At 40.5% G+C, this 17,172-nt stretch overlaps 3 protein-coding genes across 7 annotated transcripts in view; all 3 read left to right on the top strand.

The window, feature by feature from the left end:
* LOC116703505 (calcium-binding mitochondrial carrier protein SCaMC-3) overlaps window positions 1-5,376 on the top strand; it is an 11,686-nt gene extending 6,310 nt beyond the window's left edge. For 2 of the 3 annotated variants that reach the window (XM_032538272.1, XM_032538282.1), the window contains exons 5-11: window positions 735-846; window positions 1,212-1,370; window positions 1,549-1,701; window positions 2,071-2,184; window positions 2,299-2,466; window positions 2,546-2,693; window positions 4,202-5,376. In XM_032538272.1, coding sequence (XP_032394163.1) covers window positions 735-846; window positions 1,212-1,370; window positions 1,549-1,701; window positions 2,071-2,184; window positions 2,299-2,466; window positions 2,546-2,693; window positions 4,202-4,413 — 1,066 coding nt within the window. In that variant the 3' untranslated portion in view covers window positions 4,414-5,376. The remainder of the gene's footprint in view (window positions 1-734; window positions 847-1,211; window positions 1,371-1,548; window positions 1,702-2,070; window positions 2,185-2,298; window positions 2,467-2,545; window positions 2,694-4,201) is intronic. The other variant, XM_032538291.1, reaches the window with a different exon arrangement.
* Window positions 5,377-5,673: 297 nt separating this feature from the next.
* khsrp (KH-type splicing regulatory protein) lies at window positions 5,674-13,849 on the top strand. 2 transcript variants are annotated; one of them, XM_032538189.1, is made up of 18 exons: window positions 5,679-6,195; window positions 7,314-7,416; window positions 7,496-7,549; window positions 7,636-7,672; window positions 7,786-7,844; window positions 7,940-8,011; window positions 8,110-8,167; window positions 10,489-10,636; window positions 10,845-10,943; window positions 11,046-11,174; window positions 11,368-11,470; window positions 11,724-11,848; window positions 11,944-12,240; window positions 12,328-12,443; window positions 12,522-12,610; window positions 12,747-12,956; window positions 13,103-13,293; window positions 13,583-13,849. In XM_032538189.1, the coding sequence occupies exons 1-18, from the start codon at window positions 6,106-6,108 to the stop codon at window positions 13,589-13,591; spliced, it is 1,989 nt and encodes a 662-aa protein (XP_032394080.1). In that variant the 5' UTR covers window positions 5,679-6,105; the 3' UTR covers window positions 13,592-13,849. The 2 variants fall into 2 exon arrangements, with proteins under 2 accessions (XP_032394086.1, XP_032394080.1); XM_032538195.1 differs by lacking the exon at window positions 7,496-7,549 and having other exon boundaries at window positions 5,674-6,195.
* An 845-nt stretch (window positions 13,850-14,694) lies between these two features.
* dcaf15 (DDB1 and CUL4 associated factor 15) overlaps window positions 14,695-17,172 on the top strand; it is a 7,515-nt gene continuing 5,037 nt past the window's right edge. The window contains exons 1-5 of one of the 2 annotated variants that reach the window (XM_032538216.1): window positions 14,695-14,950; window positions 15,630-15,727; window positions 16,434-16,572; window positions 16,763-16,869; window positions 16,998-17,143. In XM_032538216.1, the coding sequence (XP_032394107.1) occupies window positions 14,855-14,950; window positions 15,630-15,727; window positions 16,434-16,572; window positions 16,763-16,869; window positions 16,998-17,143 (586 nt within the window). In that variant the 5' untranslated portion in view covers window positions 14,695-14,854. The remainder of the gene's footprint in view (window positions 14,951-15,629; window positions 15,728-16,433; window positions 16,573-16,762; window positions 16,870-16,997; window positions 17,144-17,172) is intronic. The other variant, XM_032538208.1, reaches the window with a different exon arrangement.

Below are 17,172 nucleotides of genomic sequence, written 5' to 3'. Positions count from 1 at the left end.
CTGGGTATCCTGCTCCGCCTTTGAGAAAATGAAAGCTCAGATGGGCCGATCTGAAATCTTGCACCTTATAACCTTATAAGTTTATATTATATTAGTTCACAAGGTTACCTCCCCTTTCTTTGCTTTACCTGCCTTAAGAAACCTTTGCCATATCCGGTATATTGCCGAGGTTTAGAATCCAAAGCTGATTCTATAGGCCACTGTCTGCTAGCAGCAGCCATCTAAGTTGTTTTCAAGTTGCAGGAAATGTGGAAACGCGGAACTGTCGCAACTCTTCCAGCCCTATGTTAAACCCGCCCACCAACTTTATACATGATGTGATTGGCCAGACCAGAATTTGTTTTTCCAGCTCGCAGGCCAGCGTAGAGTTGCTAGACTGACCCTAGATGCAAATGACATTTGCTGCCGCTAGGGTGTGTCTAGATTTCTAGGCTAGAAGATCAAGGTTCTGCACATAGGATTTTATGGTGCCTGATGGTTGAACTGCATTTTGAAAGCAAAATATTTGTCATTTTACTTTAAGAAGGTTCTGCCTTTCCATTTCCGTTTTTTTTTTACATTTTGGTTTCCCCTGATAGGTTAGAGTGTGGTAAACTAAGAAGCGTTTTCTCATACGTGTTATTCTGTTGAGGCAGTAAAGGATTCCTCATTAATCAAATCCTCTGTAACTCAGTGGGTACCTTAATGATTATACTGTCTATAGATTTCATTACTTGTTTATGTGTTTGTCTCAGAATGGACAAAGACGGTACCATGACCATTGACTGGAATGAGTGGCGAGACTATTTTCTGTTTAACCCTCTCAGTAACATGGAGGACATAGCGCGCTACTGGAAACATTCAATGGTGAGGTCACACACACATTAGGACAACAAGAACAGCATTGTGTATTTCTAAATCATGACATGGTTGGGTTAAAGCATCATTTCTCAACGCATCTGTGGAGCAATGCTTGCCAAACACATTATTTGCCGTACTTCCTGTCGTCTATAGTAAAAAAATGAAACACTAAATCAAACAATAGATAATATAATTGATTACATACTGTTTAACATTAAAAAAGTATTTTAAGAGAAAGTTGGCTTCTCAAGTTTGATTTGTGACTGACAGACACACATATTGCCTTTTTTGGCCAACATTTTTTTTTCTCGTTTTCTCCTCTTTATTTCCATAATATCTAATCCTCATTCCATTCACTATGGGTTCAGTAGATGTTGGATATAGGGGAGCAGTTGACAATCCCAGATGAATTTTCTGAGGAGGAGAAGAAGTCTGGCTATGTGTGGCGGCAGCTGTTGGCTGGAGCCATGGCAGGATCTGTATCTCGAACTGGAACTGCTCCCTTAGACCGCCTTAAAGTCTTCCGACAGGTCAGTCAGGACAGTTAGGATCTATTTGATCAGTTTGAAACACATGATTATTCATGCATATGTGTGATTGTCATTTTCTGTTTTATCTTTGATTTGTGGCAGAGATCTTTGAGGTGAACCGTCAGTCAGCCTCTACGTCTTTACACAAAAGTAAACCTCTCTGATTCGGTTCTTCTAGGTTCATGGTGCCACTGATTTTAAAGGGAATGTGCTGAGCGGTTTTCAGTACATGCTGAAAGAAGGAGGACTTTGGTCACTGTGGAGGGGCAATGGAATCAATGTTCTTAAGATTGCCCCAGAAATTGCTATTAAGTTCACAGCTTATGAACAGGTGGATAAACCTCTTATTTATTCATTTTATGCACCTCTGAACATCCATTCATCTTTGATCCCTATCTTAATAATTCTCAGACTGTCATTTGCACCAGTCAAATGTTTAAAAGAATAGTTCAACATTTAACAACTCTATTGAATTCATGCAAAGTTAAGCTAACTGGCTGCTGTATTTAACTTCATATTTATTGTACAGAAGAGAGAGTTCTTAATGTTTTCATACAACTCTTGCCAAGCGAATTAAGGATATTTCCCAAAATGTCAAACTATGTCTTAAAGCAACACTCATTTTATCATTTGTCTATGATTAGAACTCTCTCAAATTATGTGCAGTATTTTATTCTTTCCTTTTCTCTAAAACTCCTAGATCAAGAATATGATGCGAAACAGAAATGAAACAAGAACTCTGAGGGTTCATGAGAGGTTTGTTGCCGGCTCCTTGGCTGGAGCTACAGCTCAGACAGCCATCTACCCAATGGAGGTAATATCAGGGTAATACACACATAAAACAGTCATATAGCGTGAAGAAAATGCACGATGAGTGATCTGTTCCTCCTCCTTGTTTCCTCTTTATCTCTTCTCTTTTTCTCCACAGGTGCTGAAGACTCGTCTCACACTAAGAAAAACAGGTCAATACTCAGGAATAGCAGACTGTGCCAAACAGATCCTACAGAGAGAAGGTTTCACAGCCTTCTACAAGGGCTATGTACCCAACCTGCTGAGTATTGTCCCGTACGCCGGCATTGACCTGGCTGTCTACGAGGTCAGAGATATAAAAGCTCACAGCTGTCACAGTGCATCTCCTTAGTGTTTACCTTCTTCTCACTCCCTCTATTCCATAGACCCTGAAGTTTTCCTGGCTTAACAGAAACCGAGGTTTAACTGACCCAGGGGTCATGGTGCTGGTTGGCTGCGGTGCCATTTCCAGCACCTGTGGACAGCTGGCAAGTTACCCGCTAGCATTGATCCGCACTCGAATGCAGGCACAAGGTCAGGATAACTGTCGTCATACTAATATAGCTACAGATTGGTGGCAAATTACAAGAAAAAAATATCGTAAAGTGTCTCTTAGTTAGGTGTTGGGCCATCAGTGCTCCTTGTCATAGAATCTCGAAAGTCCCTTGAAGACTACTGAAGTAATACATTCCTCACATGGAGATCACCGTAAACTTTACAGAAGCCAGCTCCCACACACTGTCAATACTTTAAATGTAATGCAAGGCTTAATTTCTCTACAGCAACCTTTACTCAGTTATTCCCCTTGGCACCTGTCTGTATACAGTTGTGTTTAGATAATTTTTGTTGTTGTAGGTAGAAAGCACAATTTAACAGATCAGGCCAATGTCTTCCATAGGTGTGAAGTTGGGTTTAGATCTGATAACTGTAAAGGCCATATCTTATTATTTTCACACCTATAGAACCATTCAATGACCCTTGACAATGATGCCAATTTATTCATGTTTTTTCTTTAATTTGTCACCCACCTGTATGTCCAAAGGAGCATGCTTTTTTTGCAAACCCTCATAGCGTCAAACTATGAATAAAGAACCCTACCAATTATTTAGCCAAATTAATAAAGATTTTGTATACAGTGACTTACTGCTGATTATTTCCAAAGCCTACAATTTTGAGCTGTTGGTTTGTATTAATTTCAGCGTGGTATGAAAATCTCCTCGCTTGCTGAAAAGCAATGTATTTACAAATGTCAGAAAATCAAACACAGAATGCACTCGATATGTAAACAGAAATTGTGAAAAAGATTTAAAAAATTCAAGGTCTACTTGCTAGCTTTTTACCAGAGCTTTCAACCACATCTAATGGTTTCCTTCATTGAATAGAGAGTAGAACCACAAAAGACTTGAATGTTGGAGCATCACTGGGCGCACAAACAAGTTTTCAAGACAGTTCCGGCTACAGTAGCCACTGCATTACAATTTGACACAAACATGAATTTGAAGCATGCTTCAAGTTTTTCTCACAGTGAATGTAAACCAATTGCTGCCTGGCAGGTCAAATCAATCTTATTCATTATTTATATATATATACATATATAAAATTAATAAGATTGATTATATATATATATATATATATATATATATATATGTCTTTATACACATGTATACTGTATATATATGTATATATATGTGTATATATATATACAGACATATATATCTATATATATGCATATATATGTATATATACAGAGTATATATATGTATATACATGTATACAGTATATATTTATATATATATATATACAGTATATATGAACAATAAGTTATCTCATGACCCTTTACAGATAGAGTAGGTCTAGTCCACACCAACAATTCCCCCCAAGAGCAGGCATTTGGGGCAACAAGAACCTTATACAAACTTACAATTAGAGAGAATCAAGGGCAGGCAAACATGATTTCTGTACATTAGCACCAGTTTTGCAGAGTCACACGTAGTGAGAGACTAGAATGTGTTGGTGGAGTTAATCTTTATTTCTCCCCTCAGTTTCAGTGAAGGGAACCCCTAAACCCTCCATGTTGGCATTGCTTCACAACATCGTGACCCAGGATGGTGTGGCCGGACTTTATCGAGGAATTTCCCCCAACCTGCTGAAAGTCGTTCCTGCTGTCAGCATGTCCTACGTCGTCTATGAATACACAAGGATAGCCCTGGGAGTGGACATTGAGGGTAGGCGGGGTGGGAAAGGGAAGGGGTAGAAAAAGGTTAGATTTGGGGGGGGGGCTTTCAACTACAAGCATGCACAGGTCTGTTAGCAATGCATGAGGAATTGGGCCGTGACTGTGGATGAATAAATGGTGCTGTGATTACAAGTCCTGAGATTTCAGAGTGAGGATGATCGAATGGTACATAAACCATGTAATAAAAAGAGAAAAACAACAGATCATCATCGTTCTATATACGCTGTTGTGATATATTCGGAAGACCTCACCTGATCTGGCAGCTGCTGAAATGCGTTTCATGTGTGATATATTGCCATGCAGTGCATGCCAGCAACTGTGTGAAAGCTAATCCATTTGCCTTCTGCTATTGCATTGCCATGGACAGATGAAGACTTGCATGAACTTCCCTGAGAACAAACTGGTAAAACCAAACCAGGAAGCCATGTTACATTCCTATAGCATTATTTTTTCTCCTAGGTGGTATATAAAGGAAGATACAGGATCATGGGAGGACTGGTCCAACTTCCTGTTCGGTAAGCGACAAGAACCGAAAGTCGCTGCGCACCAGTGGAGTTACAGAGTCCGGACTTTGATTGACATGTCTTGAACAAATGTTACAAATACTAAAAGACAGTAAAACAACAACAAAATAACAATGAACTTAACTCTCAAATGACGGCCGGAACAGAGGATGGTGTGGAGAAAAAAAAGGAAGATACACTGTCCAGCCTTTCTTTCCTGGAAAGATTAAAGAGTAAAGCACACTAAAGGACTTTCTATTTTACATGAGCGGAACTGCCGAAGCCATATCAAGAAGTGGAAATGTTTCATGATAACCTCTTGTGCAAAATGCCCATTTTTAATAAGTGTTGAAACACACAGCAGGGTCCAGTGCTACACAATATTTTCAGAAACTCTATGTGCACAATGTGGAGGGTAACACTCAATAATGAACCACTAAGAAATGATATTTAATGCTAATAAACATTTTTGATGTGACTATTTTGTATGTGAATAAATGCATGCATGGTGCTGCTTTTGTTAATGCCATGCAGCTTTCTTCTGAAAAGGATCTGTTCAAAACAAGTCATGCAGTTTGACCACATGGTTTCCGAACAAATGTTTGATGAGATTTTTTTTGGTAAAGCTTTATTTTACATGCCTGTAATTTCCAAATAATTCACTAGTGTGTCAGAAAAATAAATAAATAAATAGATGTTGATAGGCTTAAAGGCTTATTGGAATGCATGTAGTTTGTGATCTGCTCAACTTAACTCGTTACAAGGAGTGCAAGTTTTGTTTTTACACCCCAGTTGTTAAAAAAAACTTGATTCCATTGTAAAATTGGTTCTTAATAATACATGGCTTGATGCAAGTAGCTATTAAGAACTGTAAATGGTAATACATGCCTGTCCCCCTCAACAGTGCCTGATCTACACTACTCCTCCGCCAGCCCATGTGCTCCAGCCCAGGAGGTGGCGGTATTTTGTGCTGTATAAAATTGGACGTCAACACCGAAAAGTGAGAGAAAAGTGAAGACACAGAGGTTGAAGATTCGTTGATTGGCTATTTTAAGCAGGCAAATTTGCCGGCGTGGTTAGCAGCCACGCACATTGGAGCCCCCCCCCCACCCGTTCGCTGCTGTTTAGCCTTCCCGCTTCTGCGCAGCTCAACCCGGTCAAAGCTATCTAGCCTGCCCCCTGTGTCTATTTGTCTCTTGTGAGCAGCATGTCTGATTACGGCGGTCTGCCGACAAACGGAGTCGGCGCTGGGATGAAAAACGACGCTTTTGCTGATGCAGTACAACGAGCCAGACAGGTAATAAAGTACTTTGTTACAAGATAAAACAGACGGCGAGCTAACGTTAGTTAGCTGGTGGGAAACTGCGGCTAGCTTAATTACCCGTGACGTTAGCTTAAGGTAACAAGCTAGCTGCGACCTAGCTAGTAGCAATGCCATTCATTTGTCTAACACACTCGCCAGATTTTGTAGTCGGTTGAAATGTTTGCGGGCTGCACTGAGCAGCGGCAGGAACGTAAGTCCCACTTTCGTGTATAGCTAAATAAAACAACTCGTCATCGCCACCGGGATCCTTCTGTTAACGTTAAATGGACTAACGTTAGCTAGCTAGCTACTTAAGCTAACGTGAAGTGAGCTCTGTTAGTTAGTTAGCTAGCTACTCTTAACAGTTAACGTTTTAGTTAACGGTAATTTGATCACGCAGTTTTAGCCTCCATGTGTTAAACGCCATTTTAGAAGAATTGAATAATTAACAACTTTGTCATGGCACTATGATTGTCACCAAATAAGGTCAGACTAGCTTGTTATATTGTGACGATACTGATAATTAGCATTAAACGGACAAAAGGGTGCTATTAGGCGATTAGCTAGCTAAATGACTGCGATTTTAGTAACGTTTCTCATTCGCTAACGTTACTTTCACGGTCCGTGGCGAAAGTGTGAAGGCAACGTTAGCTACTTTTACGGGTCTTTGTAGTTATCAAGGTAAGGGCTGCAAGTGATGGTGGTTCGCTTTGTTGATTTCATCCATAGTCTATCGTGTTCTTTACTCGGGTAGTCGAACAGCCCCAAACCCAAAGATATTCAATTAACAGCCATAGAAAACAGAGAGGAAAAACAATCTGAATATTTTAGAAGCTCAAACTTGAGTTTGGCATATTTTTGCTGGTTTTGCTTTATTTTTTACCTAGCAAAACCATCAAAAAAGGTTGCATATTTTTGTCTATAGATAAATTGTTTTATCAAGTCAACGTGCTGTGAAGGTACTGTTCGTTTCATTTTAGTTGCTGTTTTTATTTATGTTGAAATGATAAAGTGAGAGAGAGAGATGGAGCAGAGATGAGCATATTCTGACATATAGTCCATAGTATGGGGCAAGCACCACAGACATTTACCCAGTGTGCATGTCTTTCTAGATTGCAGCTAAAATCGGTGGAGACGGTGTTCCCTCAGTGAGCAACAACGGAGGAGCTGAGAACTATCCATTTACAGCACAGAAACGATCCCTGGAAGAAGCAGGTGAAAAATCAGCGCTAACGGGCAGTTTGTCTGCATTTGTTAGTCCACATATTAGACTCACTTTTTCTTTTGTTTTCAGATGAACCCGATGCCAAGAAGGTAGCATCACAGAGTGAAATTGATTCTGCATTGTGTACGTTAAATCACTCATTGATCCTATTCCAAACACTCGCTTGGTTCAGTTTCCAACTGCTCACCACATTTTCCTTCTCTTAACAGCTATTGGAGCTCAGCTGGCTGCCCTGTCGCAACAAAGGTATGTTGAGGTTATTTTGTTTCTTTTACATTGACAGTTTTGGTGCTTGCGGGTATGACTCCGAGCTCATCAAGATCCTTTACATTTCCTTGTTTTTTTAAACTTGTCTGCAGTGCCAGACCCTCCACAATGACAGAAGAGTTCAGGGTGCCTGATGGAATGGTCGGTCTCAGTAAGTACATGCACATACTTTTGCTAAACCATATGCATGGCTGTGTTACACTTGTTTAAACTCCAATCTAAATATCTTTGCTGTTGTCCCCAAAGTCATTGGCCGAGGAGGTGAACAGATTAACAAAATACAGCAGGATTCTGGCTGCAAGGTCCAGATTGCGCACGGTAAGATATGGGCAGATTTGTAAAGTAAACAAAATATAATCTCTTTTCTAGCATCTCTTGGATTGATGTATATATATTTTTTTTTTATTCACTCACAGACAGTGCCGGCCTTCCAGATAGAAGTGTTTCTCTGACAGGGTCACCAGATGCCATACAGTAAGTTGGTTTTCCCATCTAAAACGGTGTATTTCTCACAAAAAAAAGTGTTTCTCAATTTGAGAAACAACAACTCAACTCTCAAAGTCGGTTTGGTTTTTGATGTCTCTAGCATCAAGTAGCAACTCAAAGGAGAAGAAATAACCTTATTAAACTTTACTGATTTATATCCCAAACAGCTAATGAAAACTGAAACTGTATGATAATAGATAAATGAGTCAGAATAATCGATTACATGCTTTAAATTCCTCATCAATAGCTATGCGGTGTTCTGACCAGCCTAGATGCAGGGAATACAACATTCATAACCACGAGAGACTTGACTGGGACACACACTCAGACTTGTGAGCATCTCTGGTTCAGGTCACACTATTCTTACGTAATACAGGCATTGCAAAAAGCTCCAGCTGCGCCTACAATAATGCCAGTCTTGAGCAGCTGCAGAGTTTTGAACAGGCAATGCTTTGAACAATACTTTGCTTTGGTTTATTTTTGCACACTTTCAAGTTTAAAAAGATAAGTAGCATCTCCGTGCAAAAAGCAGGAAAAAGTGCCTTGCAGCGCAGAAATTATTGCTCGTAATACTCATTCCATGGCTCCTAACATTTAAGTTCTTTGTCTGGCATGTAGAAACACCTTTGTGCCCCGAGGTGACCCATTCATTGTTAACAGAGTGGTGGCTTGCCTAATCAGACTACACATAATGTATTAAAGTTTAGTTTTAGCTCCAAGATTATATAAATCTTGGAACAATTTCCCGTTTGCTTGTCCAATGGTAACGGTTAGCATATTGGGACTTTTCTAACAAAGTTTTGCCTCTAAGGCAGCACTTCCTCTCAGGAAGGTACACATTGTCCTTTGCAAATATTGTCAAAGTTGAACCCTAACTATAGTCCTTAATGTAATCTTAATCATTCCTACCCCATAAATAACTATGATTAGTGCAAGTCAATGCAGACCCCAGAGGGTTAGCAGGCTATTGCAATATGACTAACACCAGGAATGCTTTACTTTCAAGTTAATAACAGTATTTTTCCTTGTAACATGAACAGACAGTACAGTTCAGAACAAATGTTGAGGTACTCAAGAAAAATAATGATGATAAAAAATTAATAACTAACCTGTTTTTTCCACTTACAGAGCATAACTATGTAATGTCTACAACTAATAACAGCCTGTAAACTACTGGCAACACATCCCCCAGACTCTCAAACCCAGCGTAAAGTTAACTTAAAGTGCTCATGTTATGCTTTTTGGCTTTTCCCCCTTTTTTTAATCTTTTTTTTTGTGTGCATGTTATAGGTTTACAAAGTGAATAGAAAAGTCTAACAGAAAACACTGTTCACAAACTGCTCCAAACAGCTCTGTTGTAGTCCAGCCTGTACTTCCGTGACGAGCATGCGTCACTTTGTAACACACGTTATAATGCTCACCTAGCTGCTAGTGGAACTCCCTTATACTCTGCTTCTGACTGGCTAGTAGTCCTTACCTAGGTACAGCACATGTGCGACTCCCAACAAAGATGGAATAGAAATGAGATGCCTCACTTTGTAGTTAAAACGGAGAGCTCAACACACAGGGTGAAACGAGGAGCTGCAGCACAAATATGGTGTGCTTTTTTTTTGTTGAGAATTAAACCATGTAAACTTATTCTGGCATAATCTCTAAATACAATTATGAAAATGAGCACTTTAATACAACTGTAGTGTTATATGATCAACAATAATGTTAATTAACGTGGTAGCAGCCAACGGGACGTAAATACTTAAACAAAGTTAAATCCCCTGGGGATAAAAAACGCTAATTCATCTTTTCATAACATGTAGCGGTCGACAGTCGGAGTTTATCTCTATAGGTCGTAGCTGAAGCAAGCTAATGTTAGACGGCCAATGCTGACCTAAACATGTTTGCTACCTATCAGAATAGGTTTTCAGGTGCCTGATGGAATTGTGTATAGTTTTTTTAAAGCCAAAGCTTCTGATGAATGGCACAGCAGCTGCCAATGCGGTCAACATGTACGTTGTCCTCATGTGTAGCCGCAGCAGATATATCTGGTGTTACGTAGGTAGGGTATAGGTTACACAGGGAGGGGAATAACATTGAACTCATCATTCCCAAAATTCTAAAGAGTCTAAAGTCTTTTGAGGACGAGTCTGAAGTCAAGTCCTCATCTCTGACCTGACCACCTTGGTAGTAGGGATGCCACGGTGAAGGAAGTTTAGAGTGAATAATGTGATCTATTAACTGTATTTCTTTAATGCCATATTAGTATTGTGTTTAATGGTTTTCATTACTTTCTTTTCATTTGAATTTGCCTCCAGGAGAGCCAGGGCACTTATAGATGACATAGTGTCAAGGGGTCATGAAACAACCAATGGGCAGTCAGGTTCCATGCAGGAGATGATTATTCCTGCAGGCAAGGCAGGCCTTATTATAGGTAAAGGAGGAGAGACCATCAAACAGCTACAGGTGAGAATCGCAGGTTATCATCATGACTACATAATGACTTGATTCAGAGTGTTTCTGCTGTGCAAATATTAGACTGAAAATAGTTATTAGTAACAAAAATTCTGTGCTAATTTAATTTTTTCTGCAGTAAAGGGTGTTACATGCTCAAGTTGGATAAGGTGAATTTGTCGTGTAATCAATGTAACGTTACTTTTCTGCAAAATCCTAGGAGCGGGCTGGAGTTAAAATGATTCTTATTCAAGATGGATCCCAGCCACCCAATGTAGATAAACCCCTACGCATCATTGGAGACCCATACAAAGTGCAGGTACTCGAAGTACAGAGGAGATAGTTTGGGCTAAGTGGGAGATGTTTTAAGTTAAATTTAATTTTTTAAATTTACCTTCAAATTGTGCCTTTTGTTTTTTAGCAAGCAAAGGAGATGGTTAATGAGATCCTACGAGACAGGGAGCATGCAGGCTTTGGAGACAGGAGTGAATATGGATCCAGGATGGGAGGAGGAGGAGGTGGGGGTGGCGGCGGCGGCGGCGGCATTGAAGTAAGTAATCTGTGTGTAACAAAAGTTAGTCGTAACTTTGCTTTTTTTTCTTCTTTTTTTTAAATATAGTGAACTGAGCACAGCAGAGATAAAATTGCTTTAAATTAACCCAATTAAATGTTTGGTAAATAGGTGAGACTCAACCGCTTAGAGCAGTTAACACCATTTTTTGTTGTTGTTTGTAATTCTACAGATAGCTGTGCCCCGCCACTCCGTGGGAGTTGTAATTGGCCGAAGTGGGGAGATGATCAAGAAGATCCAAAGTGATGCTGGAGTGAAGATACAGTTTAAACCAGGTGTGTGTGTGTGTGTGTGTGTGTGTGTGTGTGTGTGTGTGTGTGTGTGTGTGTGAAAATACTATGGATTTGAGGGTTGTATTTGTTTAGCAGTTTAGTTCAGATATCAACAATCTATGCGCAGCATCCCTTACTGCACCTTAACCGTGCTGTCATTAAAATTCCAGCTAAAATAACTGATGCCTTTGGATTTCAGTCCCTGTACAAACCCCCTACCAATAAACCTGTCTGTCCTTTTTGTCATCCCTCGCAGATGATGGTTCAAATCCTGATAAAATAGCCCATATTACGGGCCCACCAGACCAGTGTGAGCATGCTGCATCAATCATCACTGACCTGCTACAGAGCATCCGTGCACGAGAGGAGGGTGGGCAGGGGGTAGGTGTTGATGTTATTATTGTGTTGACAGAATCCAGTAACGGTGCTTTGCTGTGGAACAGTGAAACCTAATATAAGGCTTGTTTCCTCCACAGGGTCCCCCAGGTCCTGGTGCAGGGATGTCACCTGGTGGGCGTGGACGAGGTAGAGGCCAGGGGAACTGGGGTCCTCCGGGAGGGGAGATGACCTTCTCCATTCCTGCACACAAATGTGGGCTTGTCATTGGCAGAGGAGGAGAGAATGTCAAGTCTATCAACCAACAGACCGGTGCATTTGTGGAAATATCTCGTCAGCCACCGCCAAACGGTGACCCTAACTTCAAACTGTTCATCATCCGTGGGTCCCCACAGCAGATTGACCACGCAAAGCAGCTTATAGAAGAGAAGATAGAGGTATGTTCTAGTGACTCGGAGCAGAGAAGGAATACACAGTCCAAACAGCTGTCAACCGTTAACTTGGATGTTCTCTCCTGTTTCCAGGCTCCCTTGTGTCCATTGGGCGGTGGTCCTGGTCCTGGTCAAGGAGGCCCAGGTGGGCCAATGGGTCCCTATAATCCCAACCCTTATAATGCAGGGCCTCCTGGTGGTGCTCCCCAGTAAGTACAACCCACAAGAATTTAGAATTTTCCTACAGAGGAGACAGTTTGTTTAAAAGAACCTGTCCTTCTCTGCAGTGGATCTGCGCCTGGTGGCCCCCAGTTCTGTCCTCAGGGTTGGGGAAGTAACTACCAGCAGTGGCAAGCCCCAGGTCCCCATGACCCCAGTGAGTCTATATTTCCTGCACTGACTTCCACTCTTCCCAAATATTATGTTTCTGTACTTGACTCAAAAGTTATTTTTTTATTTTGTCAATTTTGAAGTATATAAATGTATTTCATTAACTGATCTATCCTGTTTAGGCAAGGCAGCAGCAGCAGACCAGAACGCCGCATGGGCAGCATACTATGCACAATATTATGGCCAACAGCCAGGGGGGGCCATGGCGGGCCAAAATCCAGGAGCCCCTGCAGCTGCAGCACCAGGTGACCAGAGCCAAGCAGCGCAGGCCCCTGGGGGCCAGCCAGACTACACCAAAGCTTGGGAGGAGTACTACAAAAAGATGGGCATGAGTAAGTGGGGTCTGAGACAGTTTTATATATCTGGGTAAACTAAAATGTTTTGTCAGGTCAGAACTGATGTCCACTGTATACTGTCAAATGAAACGAGTACTTGACTCTGTGTGCACCAGTATAAAGTGTGTATGTTGTTTTTCCAGCCCAGCCAGCTGGAGGGGCTGCAGCTGCTCCAGGTGCAGCAGCACCAGCGGCAGCTGCAGGAGGAGCTGCAGCTGGAGGTCAGCAGGACTACAGTGCAGCCTGGGCTGAGTACTACAGACAGCAAGCTGTCTACTATGGACAGCCAGGGCAGGCGCCTGGACAGGCAGCTGGTCCACAGCAGGGACAACAGGTAGCACATCTATGACCAGCATCCAAAATTAACCTTTTAAGCTGAAAACGATTGCCTGCCAAGAACGCATTCACTGGCCAAAATATGGAATACCCATTGTTACAGAAATGTTTCCCCAACTGTTTATTGTGCCTTTTTGTGATTTAGAATATGATACTGTGATAGAATCAATATAAAGGGCAGATGTTTTTTGTTTTTTTATAAAGTTTTTTACATTTCTTTACAAAGCAAAGATAAACATTCTACATTTAAATTTATATTAAATTTGGTCTGTGATGTCTCATTTCAGGCCCAGTAAACGATCGACTCAGTCTGTTGGAAGGTTGCGATGGCTCTCTGGACTTGTTTTTTCTATCAAGAAGTTTCCTTTTTGGCTTTAACAAGACAAGACCATGGTTTACTCATCAACCCAGACATTTTCTATTCCAACTTTGTTTGTTTTTTAAAGTCAAAATTAAAGAAAAAGGGAACATATTTTGCCCATGCATTGAACAAAGCACTAAATAACGGGTTACTATTCAGTTTTGCCCATTCACCTCACCTTGCTCATTTTTTTTTTTTTTTTTTTTTTTTTTTTTTTTTAATAAATGTGAAATATAATAATAATAAGCATCTTTTGTTTGCAAGCTAGCACAACACCATCTCAACACTGACTCACATTAAAATAGTTTTTCCCCTTCAATTTCCTGAGGGTAAAAAACTGTCTAGCAGTATTTTGAATATATTCAGAAATTATGTTTGTAAGAAAAGAAATGCAACATTTTCGGTCTTGTTTTTTTTCCTTTTTCTGGTACTTTTTAAACTTTTTTTTTTTTTAACATTCCCAGTGTTTAGTTGCAGGTGTATTTCTCCCTGCCATCATGATTTATTTTTAATTTTATTCATTGTAATTATTTTCCTTAAGGTGGTCGTGTGTGTCTGTATACAGAGTATCCTACTGAACAGAAAAACGTGTATACTTGGGCTGTAATAAGGCACAAACTGTCCTACCGAATGTAGGTTGTTTTATTTTTGTGTATGTGCTTGACTGCCCTCATTTTAATTTCTTATTGTTGGACTTTTTTTCTCAATAGGTTCCGTTAAGGTATTCATTTTTTTTTTTTTTTTTTTTTTTTTTTTTTAGATGTATTTTTTACAGCTTGTTTTTTTAAATACTTAAAATAAAACATTCAAATTACCAGTTTCTTTCTTGTTTGGTCATGACTATCATTGTTTGGAAGTTCGCTGTTCCCCGTTTTAGGCCAAATGCTAAAGTATAAGATGAAACGCCCGGTTTGCCTTATTCTAAATGGTATTTATCATGCTGGAAGTGACCCTTTAATTGATTCAAATCTTTTTATTAGGATAAACCCCTTGATATGTATCATCTCGTTTTCGAAGGGGTCCCATTGAATCTTATTGTAGTGGCCTCTTGCAGGATGTCACCGGTATTGTGCCCATGGTTGTGCCATACCTTGTTTTTAATGGATGTATCCATCAGCGGGTGAAGGGCAGTCTCGTGCAGCCTGTGGACCAATCGCGACAGTTCTGACTGCAGCAAGGGACAGCAGTTCAGTGGGAGATGGCGCCCAGCTCGAAATCAGAAAAGGACGATAGCAAACAGAAGGCTAAAAGAAAACACAAAAACCATGTCGTGAAGCTTCTCATGCGTGGGAAGGTAGGTACGAATCCACGAAATGTGCGAGATAAAACACGAAAGAAGAGGTTCAGAAATATTGTAAGACTGCTCCGGTGAAAGCCTTGTTTTCATGAGCTTCTGGGGCTAGCTGCTAACCAGCTCGGAAGCTAACATCTAATGGCAGGCAGGTTGCTAATTAGCCAATGCTAAAAAGTGTGAAAGTACTAGTTTCCCCTGCTTTCTAGCAATATCCCTCGGTATTTGTCTCTTGCTGTGGTTTGCTAACGTGCTCATAGACATGTGAATTTAAATGAACTGTTTGCGTGCCAGCTAAGTCAACGGTGAACACCTTTTTATATTGTAATTGTAGCTCAAGCGGCATTAGCGTCAGCTAAACCACCGCAACAACTTGCACTGCCCCGTTAAAATGCAACTTCAACCTTCGGATATAACGAAAATCATGTAGCAATTTCACGGTATAGACATGTGTTCGACCTTTAAAAATACTTAGATGAGGTGTGTTAATGTGCAGGTCAGTAAGTGAAGCCGAACATCCTGTGTAATATGTTTTGTATCCAGAACCATCGCCACCGACAAGGCTATTCCATTATTACTGCAATGTCCATATATCTACACACCTTTCTATGCTTCATATTGTGCAATGTATGTGTTTGTTACATGGTGTATATCTGAATCCACTCTCTTGCCTGTTCTGCAGCTTTCAGGACAGTTTTCTCAACGCCTGTTCAGGAAGCTGCCACCTCGAGTGTGTGTCCCTTTAAAGAACATTGTCAGCGAGGAATTCCTGAGAGCAGGGTCAGAGTGTGTTTACAAATGGGTTGTCATTACACCAATTGTCCTATTCAGTGAACTGCATTTAGAGCTGGGCAGTATATTGATGTATCGACATTGTGATATGAGACTAGATATCGTCCTAAATTTTGGATATTGTTGTATGGCATGTGTTGTCTTTTCCTGGTTTCAAAGGCTGCATTACAGTAAAGTTATGTCATTTTCTGAACTTATCAGACTGTTGTATTATTTGCCTTTACCCACTTAAGTAATTATATCCACATTACTTTGGTCTAAAATTATATATTTAATTTCTCAATATCACCCAGCTCTATCTGCAGTGCATGTTGTGTAGCTCACTGAGAGCATTTCAAACCAAACGGTGTGTGAATTAGGATTGCTGATTCAGATCGTTTTTATGCAAGCTATCAGTAGGCCAGGGATTGCTTGTGCAATAAATCTTTGTTGGCTGCTCCTCGTGAATGAATGTCACTGATAGTGGAAACACTTTTATAAATTACATTGACTAAGAAACTGTATTTTGTATGGATCTGTCATGGCCAATACCTGATCTGCTTTTTAAGATCTGTGCCAATATTAATCTGACTTATCGGATTGGTACATCCATACCTACTCATGACCATAAGATTCAGGGTGAGGGTTGACCATGTGTAATATTGTTCTAGCCGAGTCATGTATTACATTGGTGCATCACTTGTTTTTGTTCCAGACATGTGTTTCTTGGCTTTACCAAATGCGGCCGCTATGTTCTGTCCTACACCAGCGACTGTGGAGAAGATGATGATTTCTCTTTCTATACCTACCATCTTTATTGGTGGGAGTTCAACCTGCACAGTAGACTCAAACAGGTAAAGGAAAGGAAATGCACTCACTAGAAACTTAATGTGTTTTTTCCAGAAGATTTACATGTAAGCAGACATGGACTAATTTGATGTGATACCATGTCCTTCTGCGAGAGCTAAAACTGGAGAACTTGAATAAGTCAACTTAATATATAACTATCCTTTTCTTTGTCTAACGTTTGCTTTTTCTCTTTAGGTCCATCACGTACGTCTGTTTGCAGGAGAGGAAATCTACAGCGACCTGTACCTGACTGTGTGTGAGTGGCCAAATGACCACTCAAAAATTGTCATCTTTGGCTTCAAGTAAGGAATGATAAACGCGTTGATGAACAACCATATGGGGCTGATTCAGTTTAACCTTGAACTATGTTACTGCAGTGTGTATTTAATGACAAATAATTTATGTGTCCATGTGTGGTTCTACCTGCCAGTACACGCAGCTCAAGCTCCGTTCTGATGAACTTAATGATGAGTGATGAAAACAACAGAGACATCTACATCACTATCGCTTCCATGCCTCCTCCTACTTCTTGTTCTTATTGCTGCCCAGTTCCCTCAGCCACTACCATACGCACAGGTACACACACACACACACACACACACACA

Source organism: Etheostoma spectabile, chromosome 2 (genome assembly GCF_008692095.1).
Source record: "Etheostoma spectabile isolate EspeVRDwgs_2016 chromosome 2, UIUC_Espe_1.0, whole genome shotgun sequence".
In the NCBI taxonomy this organism is placed as follows: domain Eukaryota; kingdom Metazoa; phylum Chordata; class Actinopteri; order Perciformes; family Percidae; genus Etheostoma; species Etheostoma spectabile.
This window is presented reverse-complemented; position numbering and strand designations above follow the sequence as displayed.